The sequence below is a fragment of the Rhea americana genome, unplaced genomic scaffold (genome assembly GCF_003343005.1).
Source record: "Rhea americana isolate MKP2758 unplaced genomic scaffold, rheAme1 scaffold_2, whole genome shotgun sequence".
NCBI lineage: Eukaryota > Metazoa > Chordata > Aves > Rheiformes > Rheidae > Rhea > Rhea americana.
The window spans coordinates 41,739-59,611 of record NW_028186149.1 but is presented as its reverse complement, the minus strand read 5'-3'; the positions used below and the strand labels follow the sequence as shown (position 1 = coordinate 59,611).

Here is a 17,873-nt window from a genome sequence, read left to right as displayed (position 1 = left end):
AAATTAAGCACTGAAATGCTCTGTGTTGTAACATCAGTCTGTGGACAGCCCTTTGACTGCGGAGTGGTACGTTCGTATGGTCACCTCTACAACGGCATGAGCACCTGACGGCTCAGGACGCGCAGGGTGGCGGGGAGGGGAGTTCGTACTCCCAGCTGCCTGCTCCTTCCTAGCACACCGGGAAACACAAAAAGCACCAGCTGGGGCCTGCCGTGGAGGTTTCAGTGAAGAGATCGAGGGGCAGGGCTGTATTTGACGTTTGCTGATGGTACTTGACTCTGGCGGCTGCCATGGCTGGTACCTTTGCTTTTGAGCTGTGGGTGTTCCGTGCAGCTGACTGTCCGTAGCTGCCAGAGCACGTCCGCAGATTTTGAGAGAACAAGCTGTGTGTTGTATTAAATCTCTGTTTAGTTGGTGGTTTGAAAGTGACCCAGAGAGCTTAAACTGCCCTTTTGCTCTCTAGATTTCAGTCTGGCAGTGAGCCTTCCAGTTCCTGTAAGCTCCTTTGCCTTATGCTCTGGAAGGCAGATGTCAGTCTCCAGATAGAGCAAACTGGAACCTCTTGCTTTTTCTTTTCTCTCTTTTTTTTTTTTCTTTCTAAAACCCCCAGGAACTGCGTCTTGCTTTTCCCGCTAGCGTGGCTCGGAGGCATCGCTGGTGCTCTGCAGGGCGCCTGACGTTGYGCTGGGTCACGTGCGGAGCGAGCGAGGTCCGCAGGCGGCCTTCCAGAGCTGACAGCAAGATAGATTTGAGTCAGCATCCRAGTGGTGAAGGCCAGAAGCAGAGTCATTTAGCCTACATGCTGTTACGCACCAGCTTTCAAGCGCCGCGGTGCGAATTCCGGCTCTGCTGCAAACGCGGAGTGACAGGCGCACCGCGGCATGCCGTGGCACTGCGCTCAGCCACGGCTTCGCCGGCCTTCAACTATGGGAGGCCCAGCAGTGCTAAATTTTAAATGTTGTAGCCTATTACTTGCCTCATTTCCTTTCCCCTTCAGAGTCTATAATTAGACACAACTTGGTCATCGCTGTACTACAGATCTTAAAAARCGTTTGAAAAGGAGAAACCCTCTGCTACCCGGCCCCAGTGCTGGGATTTCATAGTGCTTATAGAAGAGTTTAGAGGGTCCCTCTGGCCTCTCCAGGAAAGGATTTTCCTCCTTGCGTTATGGAAGATCTGTGGCTCTCAAACACAGGAGAAAATGCTCTATCTCTCAGGTTGTCGCTGGTCCCCTTCTGCCTTTTTGTCAGCATTTATTTTATAACAGCAGTCGTGAGGCTGATCCCCCCCACTGCTGCAGCAGGGCATTAGTTGTCCTGGCTCGCATGTTTGTGCCARAAAAACGGCATCCTGCCCCAGGATTTCCTGCATGGGATGGAAAGGAACTGCAGTATCCCTTGCCCTGCCCTGTGCAGTGGGGAAGCAATCTTGGGCATTGCTCCGAGATCCTACCTCCATGGAAATCCTCTGTACAAAGTCTGGCTGATTAGGGATGTGTTGCAAGAACCTATATGCCTGTTAAGAGTGATCTATAAAATTTTCATACAATTGAGCAGCTTTTGTCAGAAATCATCCAAAAGCACATCTGCAGAATGCAGAAATGTGCTAAATAGATGACCAGCACAAGGCAATCACTATTTTTAGACAATGTGAAGAATAGAYCAGCTCTTATAAGCTCTAGGAGAGCATTAGCAGCTTGGACTTACATCCCAGCTCAACCACATCTTTGCTCTCACAGGTCTTCACTCAGACCTGCAGCAGTTTAATGGGGTAATAGGGCACTACTCTAGAATACAAAATTCCAGCCACATTTATATCACATCAGTGTATGTTGTTGTTTTTCCCTCTAGTTTGAAATCAGGCAGCTGAGGGCCCACCTTGCCCAGCAAGACTTAGACCTGGCTGCAGAGCGAGAGGCTGCGCTGCAAGTCCCCCATCTCCTGAACAAGCAGAGCAGCAACAGGTACAAGGTGGTGGCGTCTGAAGATTCGGATGATGAAGCAACTGAGAACATCACTGAGTTACGACCACCACGAGGTGAGTGCTGCCCCCACGTGCTGCTACCTGCTGGCACAACTACTCCCTTAGGTGGAGTAAATGAATCTGCTAAATACTTTCACTCTACCAGTGAACTGATTACTTTCCCTAGAGATTGCATTTTCACATTTTTGCAAGGAAGTTATGTCTCCTTCAGAGTGGCAGGAGCTGTTATGTTTGTGAACAGATTCTGACCAGAGCCAATAGAGTGATTGTGGCAGAAAATAAGTGTGCGGTACCTCCCCTCTGTCCTCACAATTATATCCATCAAACCCTGAAGAAGCAGCAGCAAGTGCGAATTGGCAAAAAATAATCACACAGAAGTAAAAGCAAGGGAATTGAGAAGAACATTGAAAACCAGTTTCAGACTTTGGCCACTTGTTTTTCTGTGATTTAGAGAGCACCAGGGTAGTTCTGAATTGATATCGTGGCTCATAGCTACTACTGTGTCGGCACAGGAACCCGGTTCATAACTCAATCAGTGATATTTATAGTATTGCATTGTTTTCATACTGGTTTTAATAGTATCCAGTTAAATGTATTAGACCAGATTAGCCTCTTCTGTAGACCTTATGTCGGCAAAGTTACGTCAGGAATTAATGTGGCCAGTTTTTGGCCAAGTGAAGAGTCTTATGTCTACTGGGAGGTACTCAAGTACATGTATGTATGTTATGAGCATGGATATGTAATTGCAGACATGAATCCATAGAAACCTGCATCTCCTGTGTGTGAGCTATGTGATATTTTGTGAATATTAGTGTTGGGCTAACAGAAGAAAAAGCAAGGGGTATGGTAAGGGGAAGAGATGGAAAGCTACATAACCTAGAACTGTATCTGGGCTGGTTGTCTCCATGCTTTTGTGCCACTGAGGGTCAGCTCATGACTGCTCCTGGAAATAGGAGTTTGATGAGTAAAGGACTGTCTTTGTTTTGATGGGTCTCAGCCATCCTGCTCACCACCCTGCACCCTAGCTGGCCCACCAGGTTTGTGTGGCTGCCCATGCATCAGTTTTGAACCTCACCTGGTGGTTGTGCTCTCACCAGGTTGCAGGTGCAGCCTGAAAGCTGCCAGTGCCGGGCAGCCCAGCGGTGATCAGGCACGGGCAGCTCCGGGGCCAGCAAAGGGGCAATGCAGGGTGTGAGGAGCTCTGGTGCCAGCAATGGAGCRCTGCACAACATGGGCAGCTCCTGCTTTGGATGCTGAGGTCACATGCCGGAGGTGAGCAGCAGACCTGTGGGTACCGCCGGGCTGCCAGCTGTCTGTTGGGCAGGCRTGTCTGCATCAGAGAAATACTAACGGCTGTATTTACCTAGAATGTAGGTAAATTTACCTGAATGCTAGACCGAAAGGATTATTGAAAAGGTTGTTGCTCTTTGTGCCCTGATCGCCCTCACTGGAGGCAGGATGGACCTGATCTCCCTGATGGGGAACACGGTGCTCTGGAGAAGAGAACAGTCTGGATTACTTCCTCTCACTTGCTTTCCTCCACAGTGGYGTGTTAGTCTTTCTCAGACATCTTTGCTGGATTATTTTAGCGGATGAGCAGTATGTGAATATATTTGAATTAGAGGTTCTTGTGATAGCTTTCTTTTGGCCAAACTCCATTGAATTAAAGGCACAGAAGTATTTAACCAAAGGTTTAATAAAAAATGGTGCCCACGTTTTTTCAAATGATTATCCTCTCCATACTTCTCACAGTAATGAAATCATGTAGAAATTGGTTTTGTTTTTTCTTTTTAATAATGACTAAATGCTGATCACAACTTAGCCATTAATTATTCCTGGTTTGAAATTCTAATTAAAAGCAGACAGTGGAAGAATCATAGAATCGTAGGATAAAGAGACTGCATTCTCCCTAAAATGGATTTCTCCCTTTTTGTAGGATTTCAGAGGCTTCCCCAGTGGATGCATTATAATTTATGCATGCGTTCCTTGAGGGTTGCATTTGGAAYTGGAGAGTGCTGTGCACATTCTAAGGAAGCTTGCTGAAATTACAGTGCTGTGGAGATTGGTCTAAAAATTTTACTGTCTTATTCATTCAAACTTCCAGGTTAACACAASTACCCGTTATTCATTTCTTCTTGTAAAATGCTGGCCAGGTGAACAACAGAGTGGACACACAGTCTTCAGGATTGATTTCCACATTCCATTTGGTTATGTAATTAGAGAGATTCATGCTTGTCACTGAAAAAAAAAATCCAGAAAATAACAAAACAAATGCAATACTTTAGATAATGTGCARTTATATTTCAACAGTCGTGCCGAGAGTCTAGAATTATTTACTGATTCCCAGAAATAAACTGAAAATACAAGGGAAAATATTTTTTCTAAATTGTATCATGTATTACAAAAACCCTTTGTAGATGTGTGGTTTTGAGTGCTTGTCTTTGTCAGCTAAATTTAGGTAACTCTRTTTTCACTATTGTTCTGTATGTTGAATGAAGCAGGAGTCAGACAGAAGAAATATCCTATGGTCTCATAGCAAGGAACTGCTATCATGGTAGCCTACTGTCGTAGTGGACTAGCAACAAAGGCACCRAGTTAAGATTGTATAAAAAAAATGAGCCCAGCATTAACATTCAGTGCTTTGGTTGGCAATCCCATTAATGGTYTATTGAGGCAGAGGAGTTTGCATCCAATTTCCTGGATTATTTTGCAGAGGAAAGAAGTAATAAGCCACCCCACCCATCATCACCAGGCTTTGAATCCTGCACCAGCAATGCTGGCTCACAGCTTGCTTCTACATAAGCTGTAGCGTCCATCAAAACCTTAGCTAAGAGCTTGAAAAGGGACAGAAAAAGCATGGGCCAGCCCTGCCTGCCGCTTGTCCCTCCCCACCTCATCTAGGTCTCTATTCTCAGCTCTTCCAGCACTACCTTGTGCTCCCAGTAATGTGCTTGCTGTTGCGGCAGCAGCTTTCTCCGTTATTGCTTTGGCGTGCTGCCAGAATTTCTTCATTTGTGCTGTGGCTACTTTCACCAATACATATCTGAGCAAAAACTGGCTGTGGTGTCTGAGGCAGAAGAGGAGTAGGTCTTCGTCTTCCAGGTGCCGTCYGTTCTACCAGCCTGGCTGGGTTCTGTAGGCTCTCCCAGTGTTACGGCTCCCCACCTGCTTGTGCATACAAAATGCTTGTGGGACCTGGCGCCGCAAAGCAGGACGCGTGAGACAGTCCTGTGAGTCATTTCTGTGTCCTCCCCACGTCACGTGCTGTGGTTACATCGGCCGTGCTATCTTCAGGATTTTGCATAGCCTTGCTTTGCCTGGAAATATAAGTCTCCAGTGTTTTATCCCCTGGCTTTTGGGGCCAAGGGTTACKCATTGCAAATTACCCTCTGGGTCAGACTACATTAGGAGTTGCTTTGCATCCACTTTCTCTTAGCTGTGTTTTTCCTCTTTAAAGACCCCAGTGATGATTGCAGTTAATCACTGTGTGTCACGTGGCATTTGTGAGCTTTGAAAAATATCTGAGGTTGCCTCTTGCAAAGGCTATTTTGAGGAGAAATAAGGGACCAGATTGCTAATAGTGTTAAAAACTACAGTTCAGCTGTTAAGCAGAACAGGCGCTGGTAGGTTGTTCTCCAATACTCTGGCAGAATATTAGCCCTATCTGCAACACCTGGGGATAGGGTATGGCATGGACTGATATGTGTTTGTGCCAAACTTAGCTTTGTTAGCCTTCAAAAACTCACTGTCTTTGGAGAGCCCTGAATGCTGCCAAACCAAGAAGCTTGAGTTGGCTAGAGAACATAATGCAGGAGAAAATGAGATATTCCATCCCAAGCTAATCTTATTTCCCCCGTCTATAGTGGACAATGGAAACATTCAGTGCAGAATACTTTACCACGAGGGGGTTATGGAATAAAAAGACATTCAGACTTTTTACTCATTTCCCTACCTGGGAGTTTTATGGGATAGTGCATAAGTTAAAGCTCCTCAGAGGCAGCTCCAGCTTGCACTCTGGTGTTTACCCTGGATTTTGCACAACCATTTATTACCGTGTTCAGTAAAATTATTCAGGTAATCCCGGCATAAGTCAGGTACACCCAGCACCTCGAGGAGTCTGGCAGGGGATGGCAGAGAAGCGCAATGTGGCCCGCAGTGCGAGGGGGCTGTATGTGCTGACAGGTTCAGTAGCTTTCAGGACATATTTTCAACCCGCTTTCCTTTCTGCAGATCTCTCTCTGACCTTCCTCTGTGTCTGAACTGCCAGGTCCGTCCTGTGCTAATTCTCTAAATAACGAGCCAGTGTCCCCAGAATTAGCTTAATGAGAGAATCCTAGCACCGTAGAAACAACCTGTGGAAAATGTTTAGGTATATAGTATTTTCTAGCTTGATTTGGCAAAGAGATGCAGGGAAATTTTCCCCTTTAATTTTTTTCGAGTGGACAAACGTGGCGGCTAAAACACAGGCGTCGGTGTGTGGGTTGAGGGGTGCCCTCCCTTACTGACACCAGGAAAGATGCTGGCCTCAGGAGAAGGGCAGGACTCGGGGAGCTAAAAAACCTAGGGCAAAGCTGTGCCAGTGGCTGCGCCGCGAGCGCTTGGCGGAGTGTCCCCGCCTCAGTTTCTCCAGTGCCGCATGCACGATGATGCCACTCCCAGACTGTAAAGCGGCCGGTGAGGCTCGGCTGGTTTGTAAGGAGCCGCGGCTGAAAGCTGCTGCCTGGGAACACCGCACCGCTAATGATTTTCAGGACCGTTGTGGTCAGCCTRTCACTAAGAGCAAGGGAAAGATCCTAAGTGCTGTCTCCTTTCTTCTGCCCGGAGATGGTTTGATGGCATAATGGCAACAATTATCCTATCTGCTCATCTCTAAATTACAAAGGGAGTTCTTTTCTCTTGCTGAATTCTTGCCTATGTAACTGGTCATRGTCAGAATAACATCTACTGTTTTCTGTTCCTGCACAAATCATTTTTAGGGTTTAGGATACAAAGTTGCAGGCTTTTGGGAATGCCAGGTTCACAATGCCCCGTGTAAACATTAATACTTCCTCTGAAAATTTATTATTCATTAATCTCTCCCATAATATATGAATTATAGTCCCTCATGGAAATTCCACATTTTCCTGCATATATCACTTCAGTTTTTGAAATTCTACAGTTCTGTCATAGTTTAATATTAATATGCCACCGTTATATTCATTTGAGCAAGGACTGGATCCCAGCTCTGTTACTTTCCATCACAGRAGGATTGTTTTAACTATTCTGAGTCGAATTTCCATTTTTACAGGGTTGACAGCAAGTGGTTTGCTTTGGGGTACTACTACAATTTGTGATCGTATGTGGAGAAAAGTAAAGTTTGCTTTGCCCGCAGGTACCCACTGTTTTGTAAGTGAAGAAAATGGGATGTTGGGAGGGGAATATGAAAAATTCTGGAGCTTCAAAGGGCTTCTATTAAGATTATTCATAAGATGCCTGAGAAGGCACTGGCATGGATTTTGTCAGCTGCTGCTTGCAAGGCTGAGCTAGTTGAAGACTGGGTTCTTCAGCTCTATACCAGTTCCTTCGGTGACCATCTGATAGTGCTCTGAAGAGAGCTATGTTACTGCAGAGCAATAGATAGAAGATAGTTTATAGTTATTTTAAAGTGTTGAAAAGTATCTACTTTGAAGCCTACTCTTGGAAATGGTTATATCTTAAGTGCATTCTGCTTTGTAGTTAAACACCATGAACCCACGGAGAGGCAAGGATTTGGCTTCTCTGTAGGTGCCTGGTCCACGCTTCATGGTGATCGTCCAGGCAGGAATCATAGGAATTAATCCTAAAGCAACACTTACATAAATATGGATGTAATTAAGCTTTTGAATTTCATATTCACTGAACAGGAGGGGTAGAAACTTGTTTTGYTTCCAGAAGTGGCAAACATTATAGTCACACGTGTGAGGTTCAAGTCCTCTCCCATCATTAATGCACAGAGGTGTAAAGAACCAGAACCCAGAACTTGGAYGGTTTCCACTGTCCGAGCATGCAGTCCCTTTCATAATAACCCCTTGCATAAACTGATCATGCACCACTTGAAAGCATTGAGATATTTTGGCCTCTGCTGCCATCAGAAKCCTGCTCCAACATCTTACTTTCCTAAATTGTTAGAAGCCTTTCCCTAATCGCAATCCCAGTGATCCCTTGCTTGTTGCCATTTTATAACAGTTCATTTGTGAATCCTTTAGGTTAAATCATTCCTCTGTTCCATGTTGTTTACCCTGAGATTTATTGCTTTGATGGCAGCCTCGGTCTTAGTTTTTCTAGATTCAAAAATTGAGCCCTTCTTTTATAGAGACAGACCGAAGTTTCTGTCTGTTTTCTCCAAGCTGACTGTCATACGTTTGGTCTGATGTGGATTTGCAGATCCTCATTCACAAAGAACAAGGTTGAAAAGAGAATTCAGAGGTCACCCAGGCCGTCCTGTGCCAAAACCCATCAGCTGTGCCGTGCAGACACCTTGCATCTCAGCCTTGCTCGAGCCAGCGGGCGGTGCTCTTGCAGGGTGAAAGCGAGGACCAGACCCATCCAGCGTGTTGTTATTTAAGGATTTTGATTTTCTATCCTAGCAGCTTCTGCTGATAGCGGAGGTTGTTCTKTGTCCCAGGATTTTCTTTGACATGGTGGTCCCCATCTCAGGCAGGTTTCTTACTTAGAGCCAGGCCGGGTCTGTTGCTCTGTGCTTTCTCTGCAGGCTAACTCGGACAGTTTGCTGCAGCACGGGTGCTTTCGCAGCCCTCCAGCTTCTGTGGGGAGCGGAGATCTGCGTGAACGGAAAGGGCGCATGAGCACTGCAGCTTGCCCTGTTGTGGCAGTCCGCCTTTGTCCGAAAAGCAGGAGAAGCCTCCYGGAAAGTGCCAGCTGGCTCCTCATGTTTTCTATTGGTACAGACTTTTCCATGTTGCTGGAGGGAAGGGGAGAGAGATCTGTCTGTGCCAGCAAGGCAGAGGCAGTGCAATCCTGCTTGGGTCGTCTTGCACCAGCCCAGGAAGAAGCACAGCTTAGGAATCACACGTGTGCCTTAATACGTGAATTTGTAAGTGAGAAGTGACTTCTGCGCAGACTGCTGAGGAGGAGGAGGAGAAGTCAGGTCTGGTAGAGAATTTGGTGATGGTGAAATTCAGCTGGTCGGGGCCAGAGAGATTGGAAATGCCAGCGCTTGTACGGCAATCCCTAGGAGGGATTTCCCTGGGAAGGCTACAGTTTCATCAGGGAGTTTTCCCCCCACGCACTGCCAGTCTGCTTTCAGAAACACATCATATATGGCCTTTGCTGTGTGCACTCCAGCTTCCTTTCTTCATGCTCTGCAGCGTGATGCTAGGGCTGTGCCCTTTTCGTGCAAACTTGCATTGCAGCAGTGTCATGGGCCGGTGTCAGAGCAGTGTAGCCCCCATCATTGCTCTWATTTTTAGAAGTGTTTAGGGGGCAGTAGCTTGATCTTACAACTTGTGCTTTGAACAACCTTTCTGCTCAGAGTGTGTCTCAGTGGCTTTCATTGCAGAGTGTATTTTATCCTTATTTTTTTTCCCCAGAGGCTTCTAAATGGTAGTGGTACTTTGAGGAAAAGCCACTGGTGTCAGATAGCAGTGATGGGGATAGACGATCTGCTTCATTAGAAGCCTTCTAGCAAAGATTACTTTCCAGAAGAGAGACATGGTAAGACAACGTTACTCTACTTGGCGGGCTCCTTCCTATCCTCAGTGGGAGACCGCACAGTGGAAAGAATAACCCTCCTGTTCAGAAAATTCAGCTGTGAGAGACAGAAGACAGTACAATCAATGGCAATAAAAACACAAAGTAAAATGCTTCCATAGTGAGCTGGTTCAAAAGAAATGACTTTTTTAAGGCCTTTAATCGTAAAGATGTGCAAATGGTATTTATTGTATGTAGAGGTTTTGCAGACTCTTTCACTGAAGTCAGTGGGGAAAGAATTAAAGGTCACCGYTGAAAGATTATAGAGTGAAAGAGAGGTCTGCTTGGGGGGAATATCATTCATGTGTTTCACCTAATTTATTATGTTTTTATAGGGCCAGGAAAGAGAGATTATAATGTTGTCTCTTGGGTCAGATGAGATTGTATGGGACTGTACTCCAAATAGTTTATTATTCCCTGGGCTGTTTTAGCTTATATTCTGAATTTTGCAGGAAAAGAACAGGCAGATAATTTGAAAGCCTTTATCAAACAGAATATAGTAGCTGTCAGACAGATCCTGACCAAGAGCCCCACATTGTTTTAATAACGGTGATTCGGATAGTGGGCTAAGGGGGGCGGCCTTATCTCCCCATCTTGAATGTGACTTTATTGCATTCGTGGCCTTGCAGAAGGGGTGGGTACCGTGTCGGGGAAGGCTGTTTGGTTTTGAGGCCTCTGCCCAAGCTTCCCAGCCCAACATCCCCTTCTGGCTAGTGAAAAGACTTGATCCTGTTGGAGTTGGTCTGCTGTCCTGGCCTTGAACGACTAGAGCTCCTCATCYGTAGGCGTTTCCCAAAGGTTGCAGTTTCCACGGAAAATGAAAGGCAAATGCTTTTTTCTTTCTGCTTACTGCCAGTAGCTTATTTTACTATAAATATCGTTTGTGCATCTGTATGGCTAAGGATTTTTAAAAGAAAAGTTAATCTTTGTGGAAAAGGAAGTGCAGGTAATATTGGTGTGTAGTTGGGGAGTTGAGTGAATTTCAAGGAAAGGAGAGAAAAAAAATCTTCTGGATCCTGGAAATTCCAACTTGTTAGAAGTATGAAAAAAAAATCTGTTTAAAAAAACAGGGAAAATATAAAGGATGAAATATTCCTTAAGACAATTGCCTTTCTCTAGCTGCAATTAAAGCATACTGAAAGCGGAAAATACTTCGCACAAWTTAAATAATACAAGCAGTCTGCCCCTCTTGCAAAAGCTGGTCTGCCCTGCTTACTCTTATCAGCATCCTGCGTGCCATCAGTCGCAAATGAATTTGTGTTCTTGATCCCATTTGACTGTGTGTACTGAGCAGTGGGGACTTCACCTCACTGTAAATCACCGTCAGCTACAAAGCAGGGCTCCACAGTGCTGTGCTTTTTATCCACATATACATTTTATATGCAGAAGTAATTGCTTTCAGTTCTATATTTGTGGCATTTTCTTTATACTCCTTGCTTTCAGCTGTTAAGAATATAATCAGAGGTATCTGGAGTTGCTTATCACCTTTTCTGTCCAAAGCAGCTGAGACTCCCGTGTGACAAAGACGAGTTTGTTAATTGTCAGTTTTCTTTACTGTAATCGTGGAGAAACTTAATCTGTAGTTGAAATATTTATTATGCTGCTGTTTTTTCATTACTCTTCATTGCTTTTTACTCATAAGAAACTTTTCAGGGTGAAAACAGGTGTATTTTGTATTTTATAGACGCACAAACACATAGGTGTATATATATGTGTGTGTGCATGTAGAAAAATTTTAGCAAGGGAAACAGTGACGTTAAGCAGACTGTCGCATAATGRCACGACAGCAGCCAGCTCCGCGTCTTGTGTGCAAGCGGTCTCACGGGGCCGGGAGAGTTGGGAGCTCTCCTCGCCACGCGCAGGGCTCCGAGTGCCAGCGTTTCGGGATTTCCTTTTTGGGTGTTTGGCATTGGCCTCTGCCAATCTAATGAGTAATCGGTATCTCTTTGGTCTGAAAACAGGTCTGATTTTGACAACTTACTGATTTTGAAACAGGTCACTAGTACGCGCTGTTGGTTGATACGCCGGTGGCYGGGACAGTAATGGTGTGCAATCCTAAAGAAGATTTCATTTGAGTGTTGCTCTAAGGTATAGGAAACAAGCAAATAACTTTTCCAGGTTGCTTTTTTTCCCTCAGCGCAAGGGRTCCTAGCACCACGGCAGATTTTGATGAGAGTCTCCCACTAACTGCACTSAGTATGGCCCTGTGCTTTGCTGGGTGATGATGAGGGGCAGGCCCATGTACACAGCTTGCCTTTTTCCAGGCCTCAGCTGTTGCCATTTTCCTCTTTTCTCTACTTAGAAATAGACTCTGAATTAAATGTGATGAAGACCTATCACTAAAAATATATATATATGCAGGTATATTCTGCATATACCTAAAGATTCCCTCCCAGAGCAAGAGCTTGTATCTGTACTGGTAGGTTTGGTGGCATTTAGAGTTTAAATTATGTATGATTGAAATGAAGTGTATTTTAGTAGCAGATAGCTGGAAAGCCTTGCAATGTACTCCTAATCCAGCGGCGTTGCCTTGAGCTACTCTGAGGCCTCTTTTTTAAACTCGGGCATTAGCACAAAGCACACCTCTGACTGCAGGCATTTAAAGATCAACAAGGGCCAAAAAAGCTTTTAAGATCCAGTGAAACCAGGCAGACAACCCTGTTCCCTTTCAGTGTCAGGTTAGATTGCCTTCTTACGAGTGCAGCTATTTCAGGTACAGAGTGCTTGGTGGTTTGGGTCTTGTTGTGTGCGGAGAGTGTTCCCCGGAAAACATCTGTTTCTTTCACCTGCAAACCGCAATGTGCTGTGAAAAGGCAGGACTGTAGCCACAGAGGCCCAGGGGATGAAGGAAATCTGGCTCAAAGGGATGAGCATGGTTTGCTGAAACACGGTATCAAAAAGAGCACTTAAAAGGAGAGGATGCTTTTAGAGCACACGATACACCGCAGACCGGGCGGGTCGGGCTGCTGCGAACGCGCACGGCTTCCTGGCCTGCTGCGCTCGTCTTCCTGGTCGTAACGGCCGCGCGCTGCTCCGGGCTGGGACCAAAGGGGGTTGTTGTTTTCCTTCTTCAGTGACTGTAAAGTTTCCGTAAGGTCACGGGAGACGCTCTGCCATCCGCTGCGTCTGGAGCGTGTTGTCTTCGCGGCCCTTCGGCATGCGGCGCCGCTGCTGCTTCCCTCGTGTGGTGCCGGTTCTCTCTTCCCGCTGTCGCCGTTCAGGTGCGGCGCTCGTGTGTGTGTTACGAGTGTAGGGCTGCAGCCGCAGCTTGTAGGATCCTCATAGCATGTTTGAAGCTAACAGATAATGTAATATTATATATCAATTGCATATATATGTAGTATGTTACAGCAACCAAATAGCTGTCTTTGTTCCTTCTGAAGGAAAAATGAAACGTTGCTGCAGAAATGTGGAGGTACTCATTAAAACTACACCGATTTACAACAGCTAGAGAGCTGCMTTGCCCGGCTCTGTTGCTTGTTTCCCAAAGCAGGATTTGTGCTGAGTTTTAATGCCATTTCTGTTGGCTTTGCAAACTCCTTGTGTGGCTTTTAGGGATACTGTCATCCAGGAAAGTATGGATTTCCATACTTTCCATCCAGGATTTCCAGCATTTCCATCCAGGAAAGCAACCATTTGTCAAGCAGCAAAGTTCGAGCTGCTCTTCTGGAAGCGCGCTGGTCTTTTTTCCCTGCTTCTTTTAGTCCTGGGTGTTTTGTAGTAGCAAGTTAGAGACACCAAAAGGAAAGAAAGAGGCCAGACCCCTTGCGGCGAGGGTTACATCATTGCCACTCAGCATGAGCACAGACCGGGTTTAAAGCGGGGGCTGTAAGCGAAAATGAGGCACAGCGTAGGACCACGTGAATAAAGTACCAGAAGAAAATACGAGTACCCCTGAAGGAGAGGTAAGAGCTGCCCTTCCAATCCTTCCCCCTGCCCCAAAAACCCGTCCCCCAAAGCAGAGGCCTGCTGCTGGCTCGTGGCGGGCAGTGACTAGCGTTAGGTGAGAGGGGAGCGCAGCTCAGGTCAGAAACTCCGCGGAGCCGCTGCGGCTGCAATGTGGGACCGCGTGGAAGGAGGCAACGCGGCGGTGGAATTGCAGCATCAGGAACAGGGCCGTCTCTTGTGCTACCCTCGGCTCAATCTGCCGGGATTCGTGCAGGCTCTGTCCTTGTGCCACAGCCTCGGGAGGGGAGGGCCCTGTTGGCCGGGAGCAGGCCAGTGTGAAGCTCGTCTTCGTGAGTGCTGAGAAGGAGCTGATCAGCCCCACGTCAGTCTCTGGAAAGACTGTGGAGCGTGTTTTCTTGAGAACCGTTTTGAAGCACGTGAAGGACAGGAAGGTGATTGGGAATAGTCAGCTTTACCGAGGGCAAATTCTGCCGGACTAGCCTTGATCGCCGCTGTGACAGACTGACTGATTATGGATGAGTGGAGTAATGTACTGCCACTTGGGGGGAGATTTTTGAGTCTCCCGTTCTCGTTTGGGGGTGAGCGGGTCCAGGCRATGAGTGGGCTGCTAGGTTACCAGAAAAATTGGTTGAACTGTCRGGCTTGAAGGGTAGCAATCGCTAACGTGATAGCCAGCTGCTGGCCACATCCACCAGAGTACCAAGGAACTGTGGCATGCAAAAAAGGAATTTCAAATGTATATTTTCAAGCAACTTATGTCATGGTCATACAGTATTTGCAGAGAATTTTTATAAGGTGTATAGGCCAGCTGTGCTCACAGCCACATAGATATCAGCGACTGTAGTCTGCCGAGGTGAACACCCAAGGTGCTTTGTGTCCCTTGAGTATCCATTCCTCAAGCCAAACCCCTTGGGTCATTTTAGAGAGATGGCAGCTGGTCACCAAAAGTAGCGTCTCGTATTGACAGAAATCGCCGAATGCYCAAACAGCTCCCGTCACGGAAATTGTTCCATTCTTCATCTGCAAAGAGAAAGCCAGGAATTTAGATCACAGGGGCCGTGGTGTCCATCCAGAACACCGCCTTTGCAGGCCCCATTCCCAGTGTGGGCTYGTAAAGAAAGAAAACAGATGATCAGCCCCATGCGCGTGGGGCAGGTGGGGCACACGGCCTGTGTCTGCAGCTCACGCCAGCTCTCCTGACCTCACAGCACACATTATAAAAAAGGCTCAAGGGGTTCTCTGGGCATATAGGACACAGGAGAGCATTTCACAGGGTGGGATTTCAACCATTTAATGAAATAAACAGTCTTCTAATTGCTGCCACCTTATTTATTTTTTTTCCAGAGGATGACATGAACAATTACATCAGTCGGTACTACAATGAGCCCAGCAGTGGTAAGTATCCCTTAAAAATGTAGCGATAAATTGAATTTTGGCTAGGGCTGTGTTGCTCTGCATGCTGTAAACCAAGCGAGACTGAGCACTGCACTAGATCTGTCCGGGAGAGGAAAGCCGCAGTGCCAGGTTGGTTTTTCTCCATGGTGTTTTTATCAAGCCAGAAATTCTCCAGAGATTTACGGGCCCCTCGGCAGGGAGCTGGAAGGGGCAGGCACCGGGGCTGAGCCCCTGCGAGGGGCGGCGTGTGGTGAAAAGGTGCTGGGGGCTYGCGCAGAGCCTGCGGCCCGGTGGGAAGCGACGCTGCGTGCACGAGTGAATGGAGCCACGAGAGCTGCAGGCGCAGCCGCGCTGCACAGTAACGCGCGCGGAAGAGGGGCAACAGTTTGGGAAACAGCAGCGTTTCACTAGGGAAGGCGGCTGTGAYGAGTGACCACTCACCGAATGCTGGTCTGGTGCAGTCATGGCGCTGGCGACTAATTCCGCTCTCCCCCTCTCTCCCCCCCACCCCGGTTGGTCCCTGCAGACAGCGGTGTCCCTGAAGCAGCCATCTGCGTGGTCACCACAGCTGCGATTGATGTCCACCGCCCCAACATCTCCTCCGACCTGTTCACAGTGGAGGTGCCAATGAGGCTGGGCAGCACCGGGACGTCCGCCAGCATCACCTCGGGCAGCGCCTCCAGGTCGACGGCCAGCTCGGGCACCCGGGCCCGCAGCGAGAGCAGCCAGACGCTGGGCTCCTCCCCGGACTGCAGCACGGCCTGCGAGGAGGCCCCGGAGGCCGGCCCCGGCCCGCAGGGCGGCCTCGCGCCCGCTCGGCAGCGGGTGGCCCGGGCCGTGGTGCAGGAGCTGCTGTCGTCCCTGTCRGAGGAGGCTTGCTTGACGCAGAAGGGGCTGGATCCCGTCAACCTGAAGCTGCCCAGCCCGGCGGGCTCAGCCGGGGCCAGCCCTGACCTGGGCCACCGGCTCAGCGTGCTCAACCGCAGGAACCAGGAGAGCCTTGATGTCTTCCAGCTCAAGCCGCTCATCGAGTGCCCACAGGGCGCCCCAGTCATCGATGAGAAGCTCGGGGCGCTGGGGCCCCCGGAGCCGCGGCTGGGCAGGGTGCCTGAGGCGTAGGCACCGGGCTGCCCCGGCCAGGGCCCGTGTGGGGCACAGGGATGGAGGCAGGGGGTGTGCTTGACCCCTGCTGCTGCCACCAGCTCAGGGCTAGGCTGGACCCACAGCACTTGGGCGCAGTGGACCCACCAGCAGCCCCAGGGCCATGCCAGACCCACAGCACCCAGGAACACTATGGACCCACCAGCAGCCCCATGGCATCCAGGAGCAGCATGGACCTGCTTCGAGCCTGGGGCCAGGGCAGACCCAGGGCCTGGCCACCCCCTGGGCAGCGGCCCCCAGAGCCTGGGGCAAGGGGGCCCTTGGGGCAGGCAGCTGGGGGGGGACCCACGGGGGCTGGGTGTGGGTGGTGGGGGCACAGTGCTGGGAATAAAGAATGGCAGAGATGTCTGTGTGCTGTCCTTCCTCCCCCCTCCTTGCCTTTCCTCCTCCTTCCCTTTATTCCTCCATCTCCTACTTCTTAGCTCTGATCTTTACCTCTTTTCTTCTACCCCCCTTTTCTTTCCTTCCTGCTCCTCCTCGTATCCCTCCATCTCTTTTCCCTTTCTTCCTTYCCTCTCTCCTTTCTTCYACCATTCCCCTTTTCTCTTCCTCTCTTCCCACCTTTCTTCCTCTTCCTTCTTCCTCCCATGCCTTCTCCTCATCCCTGCTTCATGCCTTCCATTTATCCTCTCCCTTCCTTGCCTTCTTCCTTCCTTCCCTTTGTCCCTTCTCCCTTCTTTTCTCCTCAGGTTAATCCTTCCATCCATCCTCCCTTCTTCTCTCCTTCCTTGCTTCCTTCCTCCCTCCCTCCCTCAATCCCTTCTTTCCCTGCTCTCTTCCTTCTTCCTTTTATTCTTCACTTCCAGCCTTTCTTCCTTCCTCTCCTCCTTTCCCTCCTTCTCCCTTCCCTGCTTTATGCCTTCCCTTTATCCCTCCTCCCTCTCTTTTCCTCCCTTCCCCTTGTCCTTCCTTCCTTYCTCCTGCTCCACCTTTCATCTTCCCTTTCTCACTTTCCCTCCCTCTTCCTTATCCTCCTTCCTTCTTTCCCCTTCCCTCCCACTCCTCCCTTTCCTCCTCCTGTTCCTTTTCTCCCTTCCCTTTCTTCTGCCTTCTTCCCTCTATTCCTTCCTTCCTCTCTTTTGTTTTGCTCCATTCCTTAACTTCCTTCCCTTCTCCCTTCCTTTTCCCTCCTCCTCTTTACCTTCTTCCCTTCATTCTTTCACCCTTCTTTCCTCCTGTCTCCTCCCTTCCTCCTCCTCTCCCATTCCCTTCCTCCTTCCACTCTTCCTCTTCCCTCCTCTTCCTCAACACTGCTTCTGTCCCTTTTCATTTCTCCCTCCCTTCTGCCTCTTCTTCCCTCCCTCTTTCACTCACTTTCTCTCTTCCTTTTGCCTCTCTCTGTTCTCTTTCCTTCTTCCTCACCCCATCCTTTCTTCCACCCTTCTCTTCCTTCCCTCCTACCTTTCTCCTCACACATTCAAGGGATCTCCTCTGAGCAAAGCCCGTGTCCGACGTAGCACGATGATGCAGAGGTCGATGTGCTGTGCAGGGCGCTGTTACCGGCTCCCCCCACAGCCCCCCCCAGAAAGCCCCACGCGCACCAGCGCTCAGCACAAGTCTTTATTGCCCAGTTCCGCGCCCCATTCCCCTGCTGCCACGGGGCCCGGCGCGGGCTCACTTCTTCTTCAGGAGCTCTGTCATCTCGGGCACCACCTGCAAACGCCAGCACAGGGGTCAGCACTGCCCGCCGTGTTCGC

The 17,873-nt window shown here is 48.6% G+C and overlaps 2 protein-coding genes across 4 annotated transcripts in view; one reads left to right on the top strand and one right to left on the bottom strand.

Annotated features, from left to right (window-relative positions):
• The window catches only part of TMEM266 (transmembrane protein 266), an 85,641-nt gene extending 69,121 nt beyond the window's left edge, over positions 1–16,520 (top strand). For all 3 annotated transcript variants that reach the window (XM_085303224.1, XM_085303225.1, XM_085303226.1), the window contains 3 exons: positions 1,851–2,037; positions 14,965–15,015; positions 15,542–16,520. In XM_085303224.1, the coding sequence (XP_085159350.1) occupies positions 1,851–2,037; positions 14,965–15,015; positions 15,542–16,134 (831 nt within the window). In that variant the 3' untranslated portion in view covers positions 16,135–16,520. The remainder of the gene's footprint in view (positions 1–1,850; positions 2,038–14,964; positions 15,016–15,541) is intronic.
• Positions 16,521–17,723: 1,203 nt separating this feature from the next.
• Positions 17,724–17,873, bottom strand: part of ETFA (electron transfer flavoprotein subunit alpha) — a 30,767-nt gene continuing 30,617 nt past the window's right edge. The window contains exon 12 of the mRNA XM_085303223.1: positions 17,724–17,829. Coding sequence (XP_085159349.1) covers positions 17,791–17,829 — 39 coding nt within the window. The 3' untranslated portion in view covers positions 17,724–17,790. The remainder of the gene's footprint in view (positions 17,830–17,873) is intronic.